The 19,160-nt window shown below is 41.2% G+C and overlaps 2 protein-coding genes across 4 annotated transcripts; one reads left to right on the top strand and one right to left on the bottom strand.

The window, feature by feature from the left end:
- Positions 1-330: 330 nt before the first annotated feature.
- On the top strand, positions 331-2,513 carry znf740b (zinc finger protein 740b). Its single transcript, XM_070911152.1, has 6 exons — positions 331-398; positions 585-818; positions 1,233-1,376; positions 1,452-1,587; positions 2,034-2,152; positions 2,270-2,513. The coding sequence occupies exons 1-6, from the start codon at positions 354-356 to the stop codon at positions 2,417-2,419; spliced, it is 828 nt and encodes a 275-aa protein (XP_070767253.1). The 5' UTR covers positions 331-353; the 3' UTR covers positions 2,420-2,513.
- Positions 2,514-14,603: 12,090 nt separating this feature from the next.
- Positions 14,604-19,133, bottom strand: copz1 (COPI coat complex subunit zeta 1). Of its 3 annotated transcripts, XM_070909920.1 has the most exons (9): positions 19,076-19,133; positions 18,507-18,575; positions 17,795-17,876; positions 17,612-17,703; positions 16,508-16,563; positions 16,306-16,383; positions 16,135-16,186; positions 16,004-16,042; positions 14,604-15,246 (listed from the first exon to the last, which is right to left on the bottom strand). In XM_070909920.1, the coding sequence occupies exons 1-9, from the start codon at positions 19,091-19,093 to the stop codon at positions 15,199-15,201; spliced, it is 534 nt and encodes a 177-aa protein (XP_070766021.1). In that variant the 5' UTR covers positions 19,094-19,133; the 3' UTR covers positions 14,604-15,198. The 3 variants fall into 3 exon arrangements, with proteins under 3 accessions (XP_070766021.1, XP_070766022.1, XP_070766023.1); XM_070909921.1 differs by lacking the exon at positions 16,004-16,042 and having other exon boundaries at positions 16,147-16,186; XM_070909922.1 differs by lacking the exon at positions 18,507-18,575 and having other exon boundaries at positions 19,076-19,093.
- Between the last annotated feature and the right edge of the window lie 27 nt (positions 19,134-19,160).

The raw sequence follows: 19,160 nt of genomic DNA, 5'->3' as shown, positions 1-19,160 counted from the left end.
TGTGTCATACCTACCCATGTGTTTTTTTTTATTTTTCCCATTATATGTCATTATACTGTTCTGTGGCACCAAACCATTGGGGCTTTCTTGCCTGAGAAGTTGCACATATTAACGCTGGACCTAAATTTCTGGTCATATATCCAGATTTGGTGATTTAACGAAATCTGAATGGATTGGTCTGGTTTTCCAGCTCCTGATTCCAGCATGTAAAAATGTCAGCCTTACGTTGTCGTGCCTCTACTTTCAGGCTTTGGCCCCTGATGATTTGGGTGGGTGTGGTGTCTTCTGTAACCCCTCATCCTGAGTGAAGCCCCCTCTGTTTCCCCAAACACACACGCATTCAAACCACGACGATGACACACCATTCCAACAGCTCTGTTCGAGACCATATGAAGTGGGTCAGTGGAAGTCTCTTCATCTGCAGAATCACCATCATGGTTTTAGTGTGCATTCCCAATCCTGATGCCAGTGCATTTCGCTGTTACTCCCATTACTCCACTCCCTCTCCTTCCCCCTGACTCCTTGTCTCAGTGGAGTTCTGTGGCACCCCTCTTGCTGCTCTGACATGTTGTTTGTGTTGCCAGGCTGGGTTGCTGGGCTGCGAGGCGGTGCTGTCCAGCATGGCCCTGATGCAAGCCAACAACATCCCAGGCCAGAAGAGAATGATGTCGCCCTTGGGTCAAGGGCACAGGGCCAGTCCCGAGAGTCACCAAACCCACTCGCAGCACAGCCACAACCACCATGGACACCAGGGTCACCACGGACAAGCCCACCACAGCCACATGGGCCATCCTTCATCTGGGAGCTGTCCACCCTTGGTAAGAGAGAAAAAAAAATGGAGAGGGTCACTGTCGGCAAGTTAAAGCTGTGATTTCTAAACTTTCACGAACCAAATTTAAGTTGTTAATAGACAGATGTTATGGTAGTGAAAGGAAACTTAACTTAAAACTCAGGCTGAAAACAGGTAGCTCTAATTCTGTGGTGGGATTCATTGGAGTTATTCTGTACTATACGATACAATGTACTACACTGTAATGTAGTTGTAAGCGGATATAAAGTGTTTATTAATGTACAATATATTATAACTTCTTCTATGAAGACATAGACATGTCTTTTACATACACTTGTATCTGCTTACAACTACATTATAGTGTGTTATAAACAATTTATTCAATGTTCATATACTGCTTATAATACTACACTTTACCTACTACCATTCCTTCCTTCAAAAGCTGATCCGAAAAGACGGAGATTATCATTCGTCAAGAATGATGGATGGAAAGGACCTGCAGGCAAACCAGAATATGCAACCCAAGAAGAAGCACAAAAAATCAGGGTCATCCAACAAAGTTAAAGAAAAAGTGGAGGTAAGGATTGTTTCAAATTATACGTGCAAAACATCTACTCTTGATGTTCAGTTCGGTTTCAGCTAATTGTGTTATTGTTGTTAGCATATACTTCCACCAGTCGATATGGATGATGATGATGACAGTTCCCTGAAAGTCCAGAAGAACTTCATCTGTGACCACTGCTACGGAGCTTTCCGGAGTAGCTACCACCTCAAGCGACATATACTTACACATACAGGTGAGAACTTGCAGCTCACGTCTTCGCTTCAGTGTGGCCCTTCTTTGTATTTGGTAATTAGATATAAGGGTGGTGTAAAGAGTAGTGAGGCCACTACTCATCCAGTGGACCTCGGTGAGCATCCACCCCTCCATGTACTTGGATTAAACTACAAAAGAAGCCACAGACTTTAGCCATCCTAAATGATTTTAAGTACTAAATTGGGATGGCATGTTTATAATTTGTTATAATGCCATATATGTATTTCTACCTTTCCTTACTCTTCTTTTTATGAATGTTGGTTCTGTGTTAGTCCATGTAATGTTATGTAATTCTCTTTTGGCCAAGACTCTCAAAAGAAGAGATTTTAAGTACAAATTAATTTAAAAATACATTTTAAAAGTATCTTGATTCCAGTGAACTATGCCGTGAGTCTTGATAAATGTTCCACCTGTCGTTGTTCACAGGAGAAAAGCCATTTGCTTGTGATGCGTGTGATATGCGCTTCATTCAGCGTTACCACCTGGACAGACACAAGAGGGTGCACAGCGGAGAGAAGCCGTACCAGTGTGATCGCTGCCACCAGGTTAGTTAGCCATTGTTGCACTTTTGGGACTTTTTACAGCATTAAACAAATCCATCTGTCTTAGCAGTGTCAGTAGCATTGTTCCTCTGACTTTGATCTGTCTTTGCCTGCCTCCAGAACTTCTCACGGACAGACAGGCTGCTGAGACACCGACGGCTATGTACAGTCGGGATGAGCAAAGAGGAAAGCCAGTACTCACAGGATGCATCAGCCCATCCAGCTTCCTGGAGTCCCCTACAGCCTTCCAACAACCGCCTGACTGTCTGACCCTCCGCTTCCCACAGAGACCCTACAGACAACAGCAGTCTGCAGCTCAGCGACGTCGCACATTGGAGCTCAACAGTACTGTAACCTGAAAACAGCCTAGCTTAAACACAAACAAACTTTAGTTTGCTCTCGCCAGCTCATTTATAGAGCTTGATAGTGGATTTTTGTACTTTTTTTTATCTACTGTTACATTCATGATACAGGCAAAAGGGGAAGGACAAATTCACGATCTTGGACAGTAGGTCATGGTATTCTCGCAATAACTGTATGAAAAACGCACACTTTCTCCTTTCATCTGAAAGGTTGCAGGTATTTTTTTGGTGTTGCTGCGAAGGGATTGCAGTAAGTATTTCTGACTGCATTGACTGTCGATGTATTGCGCAGCACCTCTTAGGTGTCCTGCTGACCTGCAATCAACCCCAGTGCTGCCCTGTACTACATATGAACAGTTCACTAAAGGACACGCATACAGAACCGTGTAGCTTTTTAGTGTTCAAGTCCTGCTCATTTTGTGCTCCTTATGCTACTAATCCTGTACCAGCTACTGCTCATGAGCGAAAAGGTCACCGCAGACTTGTGGTCCGTGCTGCCTTGAGGTCGTAATTAGCCACCTATCCAATACTGTAGGTGTTGTGTGCGTAACACATCTGAAATGAAATTTAATATACTTTTTGATAAAAACCGATCTGAACATGAAAGGGGCTTATTACAGAGTTCAAGATCGCCTTTTCCCTTAAAGTTTAAATGGATCTAAAATAATTTCTTAACTGCTATAATTCATTCAGCTGTAAAACTGAAAGAATAACAACAAGTACAGTCCTGTTGGTGATGATATAAAACACTAATGGTTAACTAGATGCTCCTGAAATGTTACATTTTCAACTAATCTTGGTATTAGTTAAGTTGTGTAGCGACTGTTGGCTCACACACTCACTGTTCTACCTTGTTTTAAAGGGGTTTTGTCCTGACTCTTAATAGGTTACACTGTTGAAATACAGTAGAAGGCTGACTGTAGGAAGAGCCCAGATTTTTTTGATGCTCTTGAACAAGGTTAGTATGCTTTTGCGTTAACTGGATGTAGGAACCACTCGTCTGTTGCAGAAAGGAGATGTTTCCTAAAGTGCTTCTGTAATAACCCCCCCAATATAAATTAATTGTTTACTGTCTCTATGTTCCTAGAAACCACTGTCAGTCTTATTTTTTCCTGCTCTGCGTTCATAGATTCTTCTGACTTTGAAAGACCGTCCTTTCAAAAGTATTTTAGTAAGTCAGGCGGGGTCAGCACGTTATCTGAAATCCTGGGGTTTAACCTGAAAGTTCCTGGTTGTACATTTAGCCTGTGAAATCTTGTCAAAACTGATGGTTACAAGGCTGTTTGCACACAGTTGGATTAAAACTAGTACTAGGCCTAAAATGATTTTCGCTGCAGGTACTGGGGACATTGTCTGCAGACTAGTTTATTTCAGTGCTCGTGATAATGGCCCAGATCAATTCAAACAGTTGAGAGTATAATTTGGCTCACCTCCGTCTTGACCTGACTGAATGTGATCTGATTACAGTGCCATGTCATTTCATCTCTAGTTCAACTTTGAGCATCTTCAGTGAAGGTGACTAATTGTGCGCAGTGGACAGGGGAAGATAAGGTCCATGTGGTGTTTTGGACGATGATGACCTACATTATATTATGTTCAGGCCTCTGTACGATAAAATCAGACTGTAAACACTGGACGATGGACGAAGATGTTAGCTCATTTGTAGAGGATTGTATTGTAGACTGGTACTTCTGTTGCTGTCAGATTTTTAGATTATGTGAAAAGGAGTTTGGGGCCCATTTCTGACTTTTTATGAAGTTAATATATATTTAAATTGTATTAGGGGTAGAAAGTAGTATGTATGGGACCTACACTCCAAAAGAAAATCAGAGTATCTACAAAGTTATAATCCTAAGTCTGATGATTTCTTATGAGAACTGAAAAGCCCATGGCAAGTCATTCTTCATCTTGCTATTAGAAGTAAAAGCTGCCCCTCTTGCCCTTTTTTTAGTATAGCAGCCATGATTAGTCAGCATATTTTTTTATTTTTATTTTGCATGTATTTGTTGGAGGATCTTGTATATGTTTTGTTTTGGTAAAGAGATTTTTTAAAATGTGAGCCCCACCTTTTTTGTCATTTCAGGGGTGAAGTGAAATCAATTTTGACTCAATCATACTGTAGTGAAAGTTTTAGGGCCCCAAGTCTCAATAAAGCTGTTACACTTTTTAAACAAGTGCATGTTGTTCACATTTTCTGCAACACTGGTTCTGAAGTTATTTTTCATTTGTTTTCTAGAAAGCAAGACTGAATTTCAGTCAGAGTTACAGTATGTTCTGAGGACTTTTCAACATGAAGTATCCATAAATCATCGGGACCCATTTCAGTTGTCTTCCACTGAGCCTCAGTCAACATAAAATGAGAAATTGAATCACTCGTCTTCAAATGATGCATTACTTTCTGAATCTTCCAGATGAGAAAGACTGCAAAACATTTCAGAAACATGTAATGCTCCAATCTTGTCAGCAGGTGGCATCCATGACCATATGAGGGCCACTTGTCTCTCTAGGACCATAATGAAGATGAAGAAACACTTTCAAATGTTTTTCCCCCAATTGGTGGTAATTCAAAATGATCACATAATGTTCTGGGTTAAAAGAAATATATACAAGGAATTAACATGAATGAGATAAAAGCAGATAGTTCTCTCTTTCTACGATGGTTGATCATACGTTGTTGTTTTAATAATAAAATAATAAATGGCAAAACGTTGTTGCTACACACATAAATGAGTCTTGGGAGGCAGGTGTGTACAAAACAGAAGCAGTGAGATAAATGCCAAAAGGGGAAGACCAAACACATCACATTATATACACAATTTTAGGTAAAGATTACAAGCCAATTAATCAACATACACTGTATCACATCATTTATGCTTTTTTTTCAAACGAGGGTGCACATTTGACCCATTTTAATCACTGATTAATATACTTTACCACTGTTCAACAAAACCAAATCTACTCTGATATGAAACTGAAGAGAAAAACAAATCCTCACATTTGAGGAGCTGTAACCTGCAAACACGTTGGAAGTGGATTAAAACAATATAAATTGTCAGTGTCAATTTCTCTTTTTATCACCATCAATTAATCAACTGGCTCATCTACACATTACAATACAGTTTGGTCATTTGGTTGGTTAAACACAGCCTTGTTTGCACCACAAGAGGGAGGTGTATCCTACGCTACTGTCTGTTCACAACCCTCCTTGAGATAGTAAGAAACAGATGGTACTTGCACTGTGCAAAGCCAAGAGCTCTGTAGCTTTCAGGGACCTTTTTTAGCAATTGTTAAAGCAGAGACAACAGATAATCAATACATCTCTTCAGCGAACAAATCACTGATATCATGGCCTGGAGTCGGTTGGAAATATATCACCCCGATGTAATGTTGCATTCCACTACTTTGAACCTCCAAAGAAATTGAAAAGTTCAGGTCAAAGTAGTCAAAACAGTCACTTTTTATGAGTTTGCAAATCCAATTTGATTACAAGACTGGCTAAAAATGTACAGAGCAGCCAGTCTGGCACGAGGAAATATGATTTGTTATAAATGTTGCTGTTAAGAAGTACTATTGTCAGACTGGGTAATCAAACAGACATAACAGTCTGTGTGGTGATAGCTGATACCCACGTTCTTCAGAGAGGAGGAAAGAATTTCTTCAAGTACATTGCCCCGTCATTCTGCCTGCATGGGTATTGCCACATCAGTCGTACGTTAGGAAGTGCAGATCATACCCTTTAGCACCTTCCTCTTTGCTATTGACCAGTTCCTTAATTAAAGCATTAGGATAGGCGGGATGAGATCAGCCTGAAGGCTGTTGGGAGTGTGCGCCTTCCCCCATGGGAGACATCCCCTCCCTCTGCAGCCTGATTTACAGCACCCACAGGCCCCCGGCACTTAACAATGGACCTCCTTAAGTGAGGTAGATGGGAAGGAGACCAGAGAGGGGGAGATAACACTCCATCTTCATACACAAAGTGCTGAAATCATCTAGGTTCGAAATCATCTCTGCGAGACAGACTGATCATGGAGTCAGTCCAGAGGTAAAGTGTAGGAGTGCTGCCTTGTGCTCAGTCTGGCTCACTCCATCAGGGAGGAGAGCTCTGTTTCAGAGTGATAGCCAACTCTCTACATGCTCACCTCTCCTGTCAGAGGGACGGGCTCCAAACAGAAATTTCCCCAACAACCACTAAATCTCCGCCGACTGTGCATACTGTGGCTCTGTAAACATATGGGTGGTTCAGAGGTTTACAAAAACAAGCACTCAGCAGCAGACACATTCTGTCGCCTACAAATGTTTGGATGCCCCCTGATCAAATACATCACAGACTCATGGCGAATGATTGAAACCCTCCCAACAATAGCTCCTGCTATCTCCCTCTCCCCGAGGTGTGGGAGAGCCTTTTCATCTTAGGCTTTGATTAATAAAGGAATCGCTGGTTGGTTGAAAGCAGCGATCTGCCCCCCCCGAGCATCCATCATGCCTGTGACAGCCCACCTCTCTGTGTTAATTAGCAGTGATATTTAAGCTGTCTGAGGTGTTCCATGGCCGTCAGCGTGGTGGTGCTGCTCATCATTAAAATTTCAATTCCTCTGTCCGGGTTACTCCCATTTTCCTGGACACCTCAGTGAACACATCCTCAAACCTTCACACAGAGGCACAGAGTGTTTACTGCAAATGGCAATCAAGACACGACAATAAATGAGAACGCAACGGCTGTTTTTCTTTAGGTGAACAACGGAAATGTAACGGACGACTAGAGGAAAGCTGGAATTATATGAATTAACTGTGAACATGTTCCTGTTGGTGCATTCACTGTCTTTTTACATGCATTTTAATGTTAACCCAACTGTGTCGGCATAAATGTAAAAATGTCAATTTGACTTATCGCACTTCCTCAATAATTATTTGATATTACATGAAAGAATTTGCCATAGATCTAAAGTTCTCGTCAAACAATGAGCAGCGAAGGTGTGAATGCATTACTTATTAATGATTACCAAATATTGCAATATTCTCTTACACTGGGGGCTATTATTCAGAAATAAATTATGTATGTAGCTGAATTCTGGTCTGCCTTATAACCAAAAGGCATCCGGCACTAGTTTGAGAACTTTAGCGATGTAAAATTAAAGAATAGCTGGGTTAAGTGGAGGGTGTCTTAGCAAACGGCAGCCATTTTACACCAATCTGAGATGGACAAAATGGCCTCCCATGTGGGACACATAGTTGGTGTGTACACAGTGTCCATAGGGTACCAGGGTATTACTGTTACTTTTACCAAAATCTCGTAAATGTTACTTCCTGCCTCACAAAACATCTCTGATGGGGAATGCTCTGTCACATCATGCTTAACTGTCCCATATTCAGATGTCTGCCACTACTTTTCTAATTAGTGTAACTCAACAAGATTAATTAGCCCCTGCATCATTCCCAGTCCTCAAAATATAACACAGAGGAGAAGTGAAGCGCAAGCCGTCACCAATCTGACTGGCAACAAGGGAAAAGTGAAGTTCGGCCTACTTGCGTGTTTTGATATGTTCAAATCATGAATATTCATACATGAAAATTAATCACCAGTCGAGTCAGAGCTTGCAACCTGAATTTTCAAATTGAACTTTTTGCAATTTGGCTTGATCACATGTGCGGAGTGAAGCCTGAAAGATTTGAGGGAAGCAGACGTACGAAAAAGGCTATAAGCTTGACCGAAACGCATTGAATTTGTGACAGATGGTGTCTTTTCCACTGAGGCGTGTCACAGTGGGAAAAGCACAGGTGTGCTAAAAATCACTATGGCCGAATTCCATTCCGTTGCTTCAGTTTCAGGGTCCTGGTGTTGTGCATGCAGGCTCACTATCACACTGTCATGGCTTACTGTGAATAGAAAGGAGCCATCGTTAATGTTAACACCTGTGCTTTTTCCTGCTATGACAAGTCAAACTGTTGCTGTGAAGAAGGTCTATTACACAGCTTATGTCTGAGTTTCTAAAGTGCAACACCGTACTGGACTGCCAGTCCTCAATTCAAACAATCACTAAATCTTCTGCCAAAATGTTAGTAATACATGGCACTCATGAAGAGAGGAGGAAGACAGGAGGAGGCCCAGAGGCCACTGAGTATGAGGGCTTCCTGCTCTACCATGTACACCTTTGCTAAGGGTCTGCAGTATGCAGATATATTTACAAAGATCAAGTTCAGTTGTGCAGGACCTTGTTGCTGAGATTTATTTGGCTGCAGAGAGTCATCCACATTCCCCTTGACAGGACGGACACCCCGGCGCCCTGCCGACTGTGTAAAAATCACTTTCCAACAGAGGTGCGTTTAGCCTCGACAGATACATTAACATGCCTTGGCCTTATGCCTCCCTATTAATCTGCAGCTTGTTGGGACACGTTTGGATTGAGCTGCTTCTCCGGGGAACAACCAGCCAGCCACAACAAGAGTCCATGATTTGGCCTCAGAGGTGCTGGATGCTCACTGCACTGTGGGAAGACAAATTCATCTGGGAAGCCCCGACCTTTATGCCCTATTGACTAAAGACACACAAATATTTGGAGAGTTGAAAATAAAACCATCCATTATTTTTCTCATTTGAGTTTATCAGAGTCAATTTTCAGCAAAGCTTTCTTCCATGACCTCAATGCTGCAGATTTGGTAAAAGACCCTTCAAAATGATGTCAATGATGTCATTTTGAAGGGCAAAAAGAGTCACAATTGTATATTAAAGACATACTACAAACAGCAGAACAACAAAGATTCACAAAAGGAGCATGATTCTAGAGAAAAGACCTCACTGAAATGGTTAACTTCACACAGGTATATTTGTCTCAACCTCTTCTAACACACCGCCAAGCTATCCATCAATTCCTGAGTTCAGAGGGATCATGTCTCTTTAAGTATAAAACCGGTTTTCTTTCTCTTACATGGCACATTGTCAGGGGGCATGCTGTGTAACCCCAAGTTATCAAGTTCACGAGAAGGTCTCTTATGAAATTATGCAATCCCACTTGACAAGGCAAGTCCAGGGCTTTCCTGTCTCTTTATTTTCTGACAATTTTCCACTTGAGCAGACGACCTCAAGTGTGAAGTGAAAGAGTAAAGAGAGGGATTTGATATCCAAGGGAAACGGTGCATGAATTCACTAGGGGTTGATAGACAGGGCAGGGGCACCCATGCTTTTTACCCTTAGAGATTTCCATGGGTCAAGGCTGTTACAGGGCCACATTCTCGCTCTTCTTGAGCTTGTCAAGATAGACTGTCAGGCTGATGAAGAGATAGGCTGCAGATAGATGATGGCGTTGCACGAACACTGGGGCTGCAGAGAGCCGATGCAGCAGCCAGGCTCCAAAGTGACTTTGGCAGTTTGCTGCTGTTGATCAGCTATGCAATGTGTGCGTGATTCACTCAAGTCATTTAGGATCTTCTGACCCCCAAGGCAAACAAAAACCAGCTGATCGTAAGAGGTGTGGAATGAGAGAAGCAAGAAGACGAATGCACATTCCCATGCAGGTAGAAAATCAGAAAAACCTCAAATCTGAGGCAAGATGTTGGATGTGACTGGATGCATGCAGATGTGCACAATCATTTTCCCTCTCTCTTTGCAACATAAGTGGATTTCTCTCTATTTTGTGAACTATTCAAAGCATTTCTGGAGAGACACACATTTCTCTGTTCTTCCTCTGTGCTCACAAGAAGGTCTCTTCTCCTCTCATGACGTCACGACTATTATACTCCAGCGCCACCTCCCTTCAGGGATAAGATTTTACGATTGCAACCTGACACCGTTTCTGTGTCCTATAAGCGACAGAGCTGTAACTCACTTCAAAGGCAGGAGGCATCAAATCACAGTGCACCCATAAATTAACCTGTCGAGCTTTGGCCAATGGGAAGGCAGCATTAAATCTCAGCTGTCACGCTGGCGGCCAATGGAAAGACGATGGCAGTAAATCTGTCAGGGCCGCGTCTGTTAACGGTGTTGTGGTGTGGTTGGGGAATCCACGGGGAGGGAGGGGAGAAAGTGAGAAAGAGTAGATGACAGAGGGAGGAGGGAACAAACTGAGGGTTCAGAGCTATGCAACAGAAAATGCTTTTCTTTACATTCTTTGGCCCTGCTTCAAAAATACACACGCATACTGTAGTAAAACAGTGGAAGGCATGCAGAGGGATTTTTTCGAGCAAAACAAGACTAAACGTGGCCAGAAAAAAAAGGAAAAACAGACTATATGTTTCCCTGATGGATGCAGTGGGAGTTGAATAACACCAGCAGAAACACTCGTAAAGCTTTACGGCCAGCATGGCTGTGTCCGATGTTGACTGTCAACAGTGAATATGACTGATGGCCCTTCTTTAGTGCTCTTCTGCATCATTGCTAGACCAAAACTTAGTGTTGACTGTTTGATAACAGCAGTAACCCAGTAACCTCTACAGCCCCACCAGTAGCAGCAGCAGGCACCCGGCTATACATGCTGCCCCCTGGATTACAGGCGGGGTCCAGTCGAGCTCATCCACTAACCAGATGTGCCCCAGGTGTGCAGCTTCAGAGGATGATGGAGTTGCCCCTGCGGCACAGCAAACCAGAGCAACTGCGCTTGAGGATTTTTGTTTTGCCATCTAATCACAAAGAAACACAACATGGTCCAGCAGCATCTAACCAGTACCAGAGAGCTTCCACTATCACTCTTCTGAAGCATGCTTTCAGTATAGAGTAATGCATTGCACTGGCACACAAGAACTGTGGGGAAAACAGCAGAGGGAAAACCCATCAGGTAGAATATTTCCTCGATTAACAATGCCCTTGGTGGTGCACTTTCATTATCCTATCAAAGTTGAACATTTTCATGTAATAAATCTAACAGGTATCATAAAACAACTGGTCCTGCAAAGGCAATGCTATTTCAACCCAAAGAAAAAAGCTTTCCCTTAACAAAGCCCACATTTTTTTCACCAACCTGTAAGGACGTCCAATAAACCAGCCACGTTTGTGGTGACATTTTTATCTCACATCAACAAAAAAAAATTAAACATTAGCATCAGAATTTACTGTCATCTTATGTCATTACTATGAATTCTTTTTTTTTTTCTTCAGAAACATAAACAGCACGTTGAGTTATGACCAAGGCAGGCAAGAGTGCAATGGTGGAGGTGTTGTTTTTGGCGGGCTTTTCCTGGAGTGGCCATGATTCTCTGTTCTATGGGAATCCATAAACAGACCCAGAGAGGGCAACTGGGGCCATAAACCACGTCAGGCTGCCGAAATGCAGCTGAAGCAAAGGGAGCAGGTCTGGGCCCATACTGCTTCCTCTCTGCATACACACATGCACTTTGAGCAGCCTTTAATGACTTATTTCAAAATGCTATGTCGAGTACAATGATTATGGAGATATGATGGTGGTTTGGTTTATTTTGACAACTGAGTGAATGCTGCTCAACAATAAACAAAGGAGGGGCAGATTTCCTTTCAAATTAAGGTAGTTTTTCCAACCATTATGTTAATATCATTATGTTAAGTCTTCGCATTATCTGCTGTGTAGAAACGTGAAAGCAGTAGAAGTAAAATAGCCTTGTTAATTTTAATACATTGGGTCATTAAACATCATGTGGGTCCTGGCCTTTGTCCTGCTCAGACAATATAATGGCACTTCCTTTAATATGTTTACTGTATTGGATCCAACATGCTGTCATTGTTTTCCCCAGCGTTGTTTCTCTTTAGCAGGGCAAGCCATTGGATGGGTACTCAGGCCCATTGACTATGACATAAAGACTCTGTAAGCTTACAGATGATGATAATTTATTGACTCTAATTCACACAGTCCACTCACGCACACACACACACACACACACACACACAAGAGAAAGAGAGGGACTCTTTCACTGTATGCATCGATCAATTACAAGGCTCTAGCCCACACGTCTCTGACAATTTTACTGCATGTTATGTACAGCATGTCAAGCCATGGCGTTTCAAACTGTTATACTCATGCCTGTATAATTAATATAAATTACCTCGCTGGTTTTTTATGATGGTGCAACTGTAATTAGTGGATGAAAGCAAGTCACTGCGCCCCCGATGGTGCTGCAGGGCTATCTAGATGAAAAGTGAGGGGCTGGACAGGCACCTTGGGTGGGATCTGTTTTAACCCTCTCTCTTTCCCGCCGCGCCCTCGCCGGGATCTCATCTAATCACATTTACTGCTGTCTACTTCTGCTAACCTCGTCCTCTTTAACCTTCATGTTTCCTCCCCTCACTCAAACCACACACTGAGACAGAAGCCGTCCTCATTATACCGGCAAACTGGTGCGATAACAGTAAACTGGTGCAATAATGGAGTCCATTTATAATGATTACCTTTCCTTTTCTCGTGGCTCTTTCTCCAGTAAAACACTTAGCAAGTAGCATCAACATGGCCTCCATCATGCTATCTCTGCAGCCATAAAGGGCCACAGATTCGAGGGCTGAATCAAACTGGAGCAAAGCCAAGACAATAGGTCCACAGGTCACAGCCAATAACAGTTTCATTGACTACACTCCTCGCTGTTATGTGAAAACATCAACCCACATGCATGCATCCAGGCAGCAACACACACACACACACACACACACACACACACACACACATTCTGTTGCCTTGTTTTGCTGTCTGCCTGCAGTTAACTGATTGATACACAACATGCATTGAGCTTTTGTTTTGTTTTAGGCCTTTTTTACTTTATTTTTTTTAACCTAGAAATACATAGGCCTACTTCTATTTTGTTCTCAATTGAGCTGAGTTACTGAAATCAATGTCCAAGTCCTGTGGCCCAGAATAATTATAATGTATTTTCCTTTTTTTTCCTAACAGAAATACTCCAAAAAGCACACAGTATGTGCAGAAGATTGATTTTGCCTCAGAATACCATGACTGCATTTCTTTGTGCTGCTTTTTATCCTACATGTTTGTGATCGACATAAACAGCTCCCATCAAAGATATATAATATGACAGACGGTGGAATAACCACAATATTTAACTGATTATTTGACAGTGGAAAAGGTATGAAATTTCCCGTTAGGCAAATAAAGAGTGAAATGCTCTAATCTACCTTCTGCATTCCAACATTACCACTAATGTGTGTGATCCTTTCCACAAACTGCTCCAGGCCACAGACGTCTCCATACCAAGAGCACTCACTTTATCTGCTCTTCACTTTGATGTCCAGGCCAAATGATTTATTCAGATATAGATGAGAGAAAGAAAAATCGTCAAATATGCCAATATATGAAATGGCTACAAGCAGTAGCTTAAAGACATTTGACTCAGGCCATCAAACATGTCACAGCTTGCCAAGTACAGTAGAGAAGGTGTCTGATTCTAAGGACAAGACATCTGTAAGACCTGCTACCAAATGTGGTTCAAGTTAGGCCTGGTTGGATCTGTCTGTTGCACGGCCATCTCTGCTAGTAAAAAATACCTTCAAATGATTAGCATGAGAACGCATGGGGATGCCTAGCCGGAAGAATGAAGATAGATCATTTCTTCTCCCGTTATATGCATCAGGTACCAACATGATGTACGGCCTATTCTCACATCCATTTCTCTCTGGAGTGTACCCTTCATTTGCATGAAAATGAGTGTATGAGGTTAGTGTGTTAAGGTGGGGGTTGCACACATTGAAGCACACAATTCATGCTGCACACAGTGGCTCTCTACAGAGTAGAAATGAATCAAGTATGACTCCATAAAACTTATCTGCATGTCACAGTAACACAGTACAGTGTAAGCTCCTGATCATAGCCGCATGAATGACTCTCCTCCCCTCTCTTCCTACTTGTCTACAGTATTAATGTACCTCAGCCTCGCACTTTGGCGCAGACACCAGGAGATGGAGCCCTTGGTCTACTGTCTCTGGCTCTTGCCGAGGTCTTGAAGAATAAAGCGCATGGAGCATGGCAGCTCTGAAATAAGGAAACACTAACTCTTAAAAGCCTGCTAAATTAGCAGATATAAGTATGACAAATCATTTTAGTAGTCTATAGTTCACGACTATTACGCTGTGGGTGACATTCATAAAAACAATGTTCAACACACGTAAAGACATATCACAGCTGTTCACATACCAGTGTCAACAAACATTTATTAAAAGTATCTGATGATGGAAGATCCCCGGACAAAGTATATTCAAAACATACCTACTACAGTACAAGTCGTATACTTTTTAATCACAATATTCATGTAAATTAAATGATAGATAGTGCCTCAATACTTTGTACAGTAATCTGGTGGAGACGACAGGGTGGTGCCAAGAGGGATGAAATTCTTGTTCAAGGAGACACGTGGAATGTTGCCACAGGCTATGATGAGGTTTATCAATGTTTTATAGACAGATGCGCTGGTGTAATAAACACCCAGGTTCTGTAATGAAACAACAAACAAAACAAAAGAAAATAGGAGAGCCCTGATGCTGGAATGTACACCATATGTTATCCTCATGTTGATTATGTCACACAATGCAAGCCTGTGCTAAAAGAATAAAAAAAATGGAAAATGAAACTTTGTCGAGCAGTAGTCCTGGGAGTGTGACTGGATCAGCCAGTGGTTCTCCTCACAGCTTTGATTGACGGAGTGGAAATCGGAGGAACAGGAGTATGTGGATCAGTGCCATGAAGACTGGGCTGAAAAGTGGCTCACTGGTAGACTGGTGCAGGGGTGACTCTATCGTAGGAGCGACCACTTGATCTGTTCTTTGGCAGACTGAAGAACCTGTGGAAGAAAACTATGTTTGACCAAGCAGATCGCTCCAACAACATCAACTGCAGTGGCCAGTATAAGAATGGCTACAGTATGAGATAAACCCTTAGGGGAAAAAATATCAAATAACACAAAATGAAAAAGAAGTGGAGGTAAAAGGGAAGAATCGTAAAAAAAAAAAAAGTGACATATAATTGTTAAAAAACAGAACAAAGAAGGGTGAACGAGTAATGTAAATGGAGAGAAATAGGCAAGATCTAATTAATCATCTTAATTCATTGAATGAAAGCTGAATCATAACCATAAAGTATGGGGATTGGGGACAGCCATTAATCACAGCTAGAGGAGGGATGGCGGTAGCCAGTCTCAGGCCTCTTAAATGACAACATTAATCAAAAGGAGCTCTCTCACGCACGCACGCACACACGCACGCACGCACGCACACACGCACACACGCACACACGCACACACACACACACACACACACACACACACACACACAGAGGCAGACTCATGTAAGAACTGAAAGACAGGAAACACCGTTGGCTACCTACCACCTTACCACTGAATAATTACTAATCATGTACACTGCCATGCATTGAAGACAATGCAATATATATAGGCGAGGGACGAAGTAGAAGTAGAGGAGAATGATGCTATAACAATGCCCTTGTATTCATAGGTTCTGAGGTAATGAGTTTTAAGAGTCAATAAACTAATGGAGCTTTTAAACTTTATAGCAGAGAGGAGCAAGGTATGTTTTTCTCACCTGGGTGACTGTCTGCTCTGTCAAAGGCACATCATCCCCCTACAGGAACAATTATGTTGTTATGTTTACAGCTGACACAACCAACATTAAACTATGTTAAATATTTCTGAGAGGAGAGGAGAGGAGCTTACTCTGAGAGCCACACGGTGCACGACTTGTTGTGGGTCACTCTCCAGGATCACCCTGCAGGAGGCAGCAAAGAGACAGACCAACAATTAGTAACCCGAGAGACAAAATGCTGCAGCACTGTAGTCATTTCAACAAGAGATGACTTAGCATCAAAAATTGAAATTCTTACTTACCCTCCATCTACAATTTCATCCACAGCCAGGAAGAGCCCCTCCATATTCTCCAACAAAGCCCTCCTCTCAACATTTTTTCTGCGGAGTAACAAAAAACAAATACATGCACAAGCTTAACTTTCTAGACATCAGAAAAAGGATTTGTAGAAAAAAAGTTTTGTATTGAACTTTTGTAGAATGAATAACAGCTGCCAAAACGTACCTCAACATCTGACTGAGCGAATCAAAAAGGCAATTTAGAACAGCCATAAGCATAAGCTGTTGAGAATAAAATAATATGTTAGAATCTGTTCATGTCTAATGAGTCCACATTGTTTTTCTATCATCTGGAAAAAAAATCACTGAAGAAATAACATGTGTGTAATGACTTGTTATGGTGTTGACAATATTTGTGGACCTTAAGGCACATCATTTCTTCTATTTTCTACCTACGCCAAACGTGGTATCTGTCTGTGCAGGCTCTAAACTATTGTTAGGTTAAAAACAACAGACACATAAAGTGTACAAATAACACCCCATTTTACAATGGATGAAATTACTTTAATTACAATATAAGTATTACATTTTTGTAAAATATAAAACATTCTTATATTTGTAAGACCCAAATATAGACTAGTTCATATTGACAAACATTACTATTTAGTTTCTATAGCAACATACACTGTATGCCACAATATTGATACCCCAAATAACCCCCGAAAAATCTGAACCGCAAGGCAACACTGTTGATTAGCTCGAAAGAGAGCAAATTTGCTACTTAAGTTAAAGCCAAAACACCCCTGATTACAATTTAAATGAGGTCATTCTGGTGTTGAGAAATGAAATTATTTTCTATGAAAATAAAAATGTGAATGAAAGGTCTATTATTTACTTTTGATCTGAACATATATCCGTCTGTCTACATAAATAAAAAAAAACACCACGAATGACATAGAAGTACCACGTAAAGGTACTAAATGTAAATGCATGATCACGTATGACTGCAGATCACACAATTAATTTGATTTTATAAAAGGTTAAAAAACATTAAATGTAAACTGCAGAATGGAACGTGTAAAATTAAGACTCATTAGAAGAGACTGCTCAAGTGTTTTAGTGCTTTGGAATATCATATTACACCAGGGAAGCTATCAATGGTCAAAATAAATTGTTTGGTCTCAACTTATGATTCATCACCTCTGTTGTAGGAGACAGGACAGGATAACTAACACTTTTGGTTTACTTGTGTTTGTGTGACTTTACTCGTTGCTCAAAAGTTGGTCTTATTTAAAAATAATTAATTACAAAATACTAAAATAAGGCTTACCTCATTTTCATGGGAACTTCCAATCACATAAAAGAAGAGGTCGATGTTACTCTTGTAGACAACAGTGAGGCCCTCGAGTAATGCGATCTCACCTAAGGACACAGAAAAAACAACCATGCATGTTATTAGACATGTACTGAGGCGGGAGAAGTGACTGTCTTTAATATGGTAAACATGTCTTACTGTCCGTCCTGTGAGTTTTGTTGAATATGTTCTTCTCGAACGCCTTCTGCTCCTTGACTGTTGGGTATGTATCGTCATAATACTGTAGATTAATTAAAAGTGAAGATGTTATTATATGTTGATATGTAAAGCTTTACAAGTCTAAGTCAATTGTTCAGTCTCTCAATACTTTCTAACTTCCCCAGCTGATCCGTGGCTCACAGCCCTAAGCCAAATGTTCCTATTGAACAAGTTAATCCTAACATTTTAAAAAGGCGAAATAATTTCCTAAAACAACTGGGCACTGTTTTAGCAAATGCTACTCAATCCAGAGCAAGTAGTGCATTTATTGAGACTATTTTCAGCTGTAAATTTGGTGCACTAGTGAGTATTTACAGTATCAGGACAGTGTATGTGGGAATGACAGTGGCCATGTTCATGGTAATTAAAGAACATGTTATCCAGTGCAACAGTGTGGCTCTTTGATGCGTTTTAATAGTTTTTGGACAGCAATGGAAGTCTGTGGCACAGAGGAATAAGCTAACATTATATTAGGGTTTGGCTACAGAGACAATACTTGTTAATAGTGTAAATGTGTTGGTTTTAGTCTTTGAGTGGGATTTGTTGATATCAAAAATACTGAATATCACCAAGCTTATCCTTCAGCTAGGAAATTCTTAAGAAATGTTTAAGCAATGAGGGTAATTTTGCTGTACAGCTGTCTTAATCATACCTTCGCATAAAGCCTGTCTCCATCGTTGTCCAGAATCAGAACTGCTTTGACAGTGTACAGGGATGGTTCCTGGTAGAGTAGAAGACATTAAACATGAATTTAACTTAAGAAAGTATCACATGACTGCGGCTTATTAATCAGTGACGGAAATTAACAAACACAGCTCGAAGTCAATAATCGAAAAATGAACTGGTAACAACAAAGTCTGACAAGGCGGCGGTGGAGCCGCTAAATGGGGTGAATGAAACAAACGCAATCCGACCACAGTCACCAATGTGAGAGTATTTGTAATGACTGCTTCTTCACGAAGTCAAAAGGAAGACATGACATGATACTTCCACATCACCAAGAAACACACACACGAAGCTAACTTCTCTGAGGCTAGCTGGTTAGCCAACACAACCCGTTTACGTTAGTTAGCTCCATGTAGAGTTAACTCGAAACTAAAATTACCATATTTCGCTACCTTTCGACAAACAATACTCAACATATAGTTGTGTGAAGTAGTTCTAAATGAAAGCTTGAATGACACGTATACTGTGTCAAATAAATACATGCGCTAACATTACCAGTATGGGAGATTCCATCTTCTTTCTTGTTAGCAAACCAACTAGCAGGCTAGCAGTAGCGTACGTAAAACGTACAGTAAATGAG

The sequence above is a fragment of the Enoplosus armatus genome, chromosome 8 (assembly GCF_043641665.1).
Source record: "Enoplosus armatus isolate fEnoArm2 chromosome 8, fEnoArm2.hap1, whole genome shotgun sequence".
In the NCBI taxonomy this organism is placed as follows: domain Eukaryota; kingdom Metazoa; phylum Chordata; class Actinopteri; order Centrarchiformes; family Enoplosidae; genus Enoplosus; species Enoplosus armatus.
Note: the sequence above shows the minus strand (reverse complement) of the source record. Positions and strands in the feature narration are given on the sequence as shown.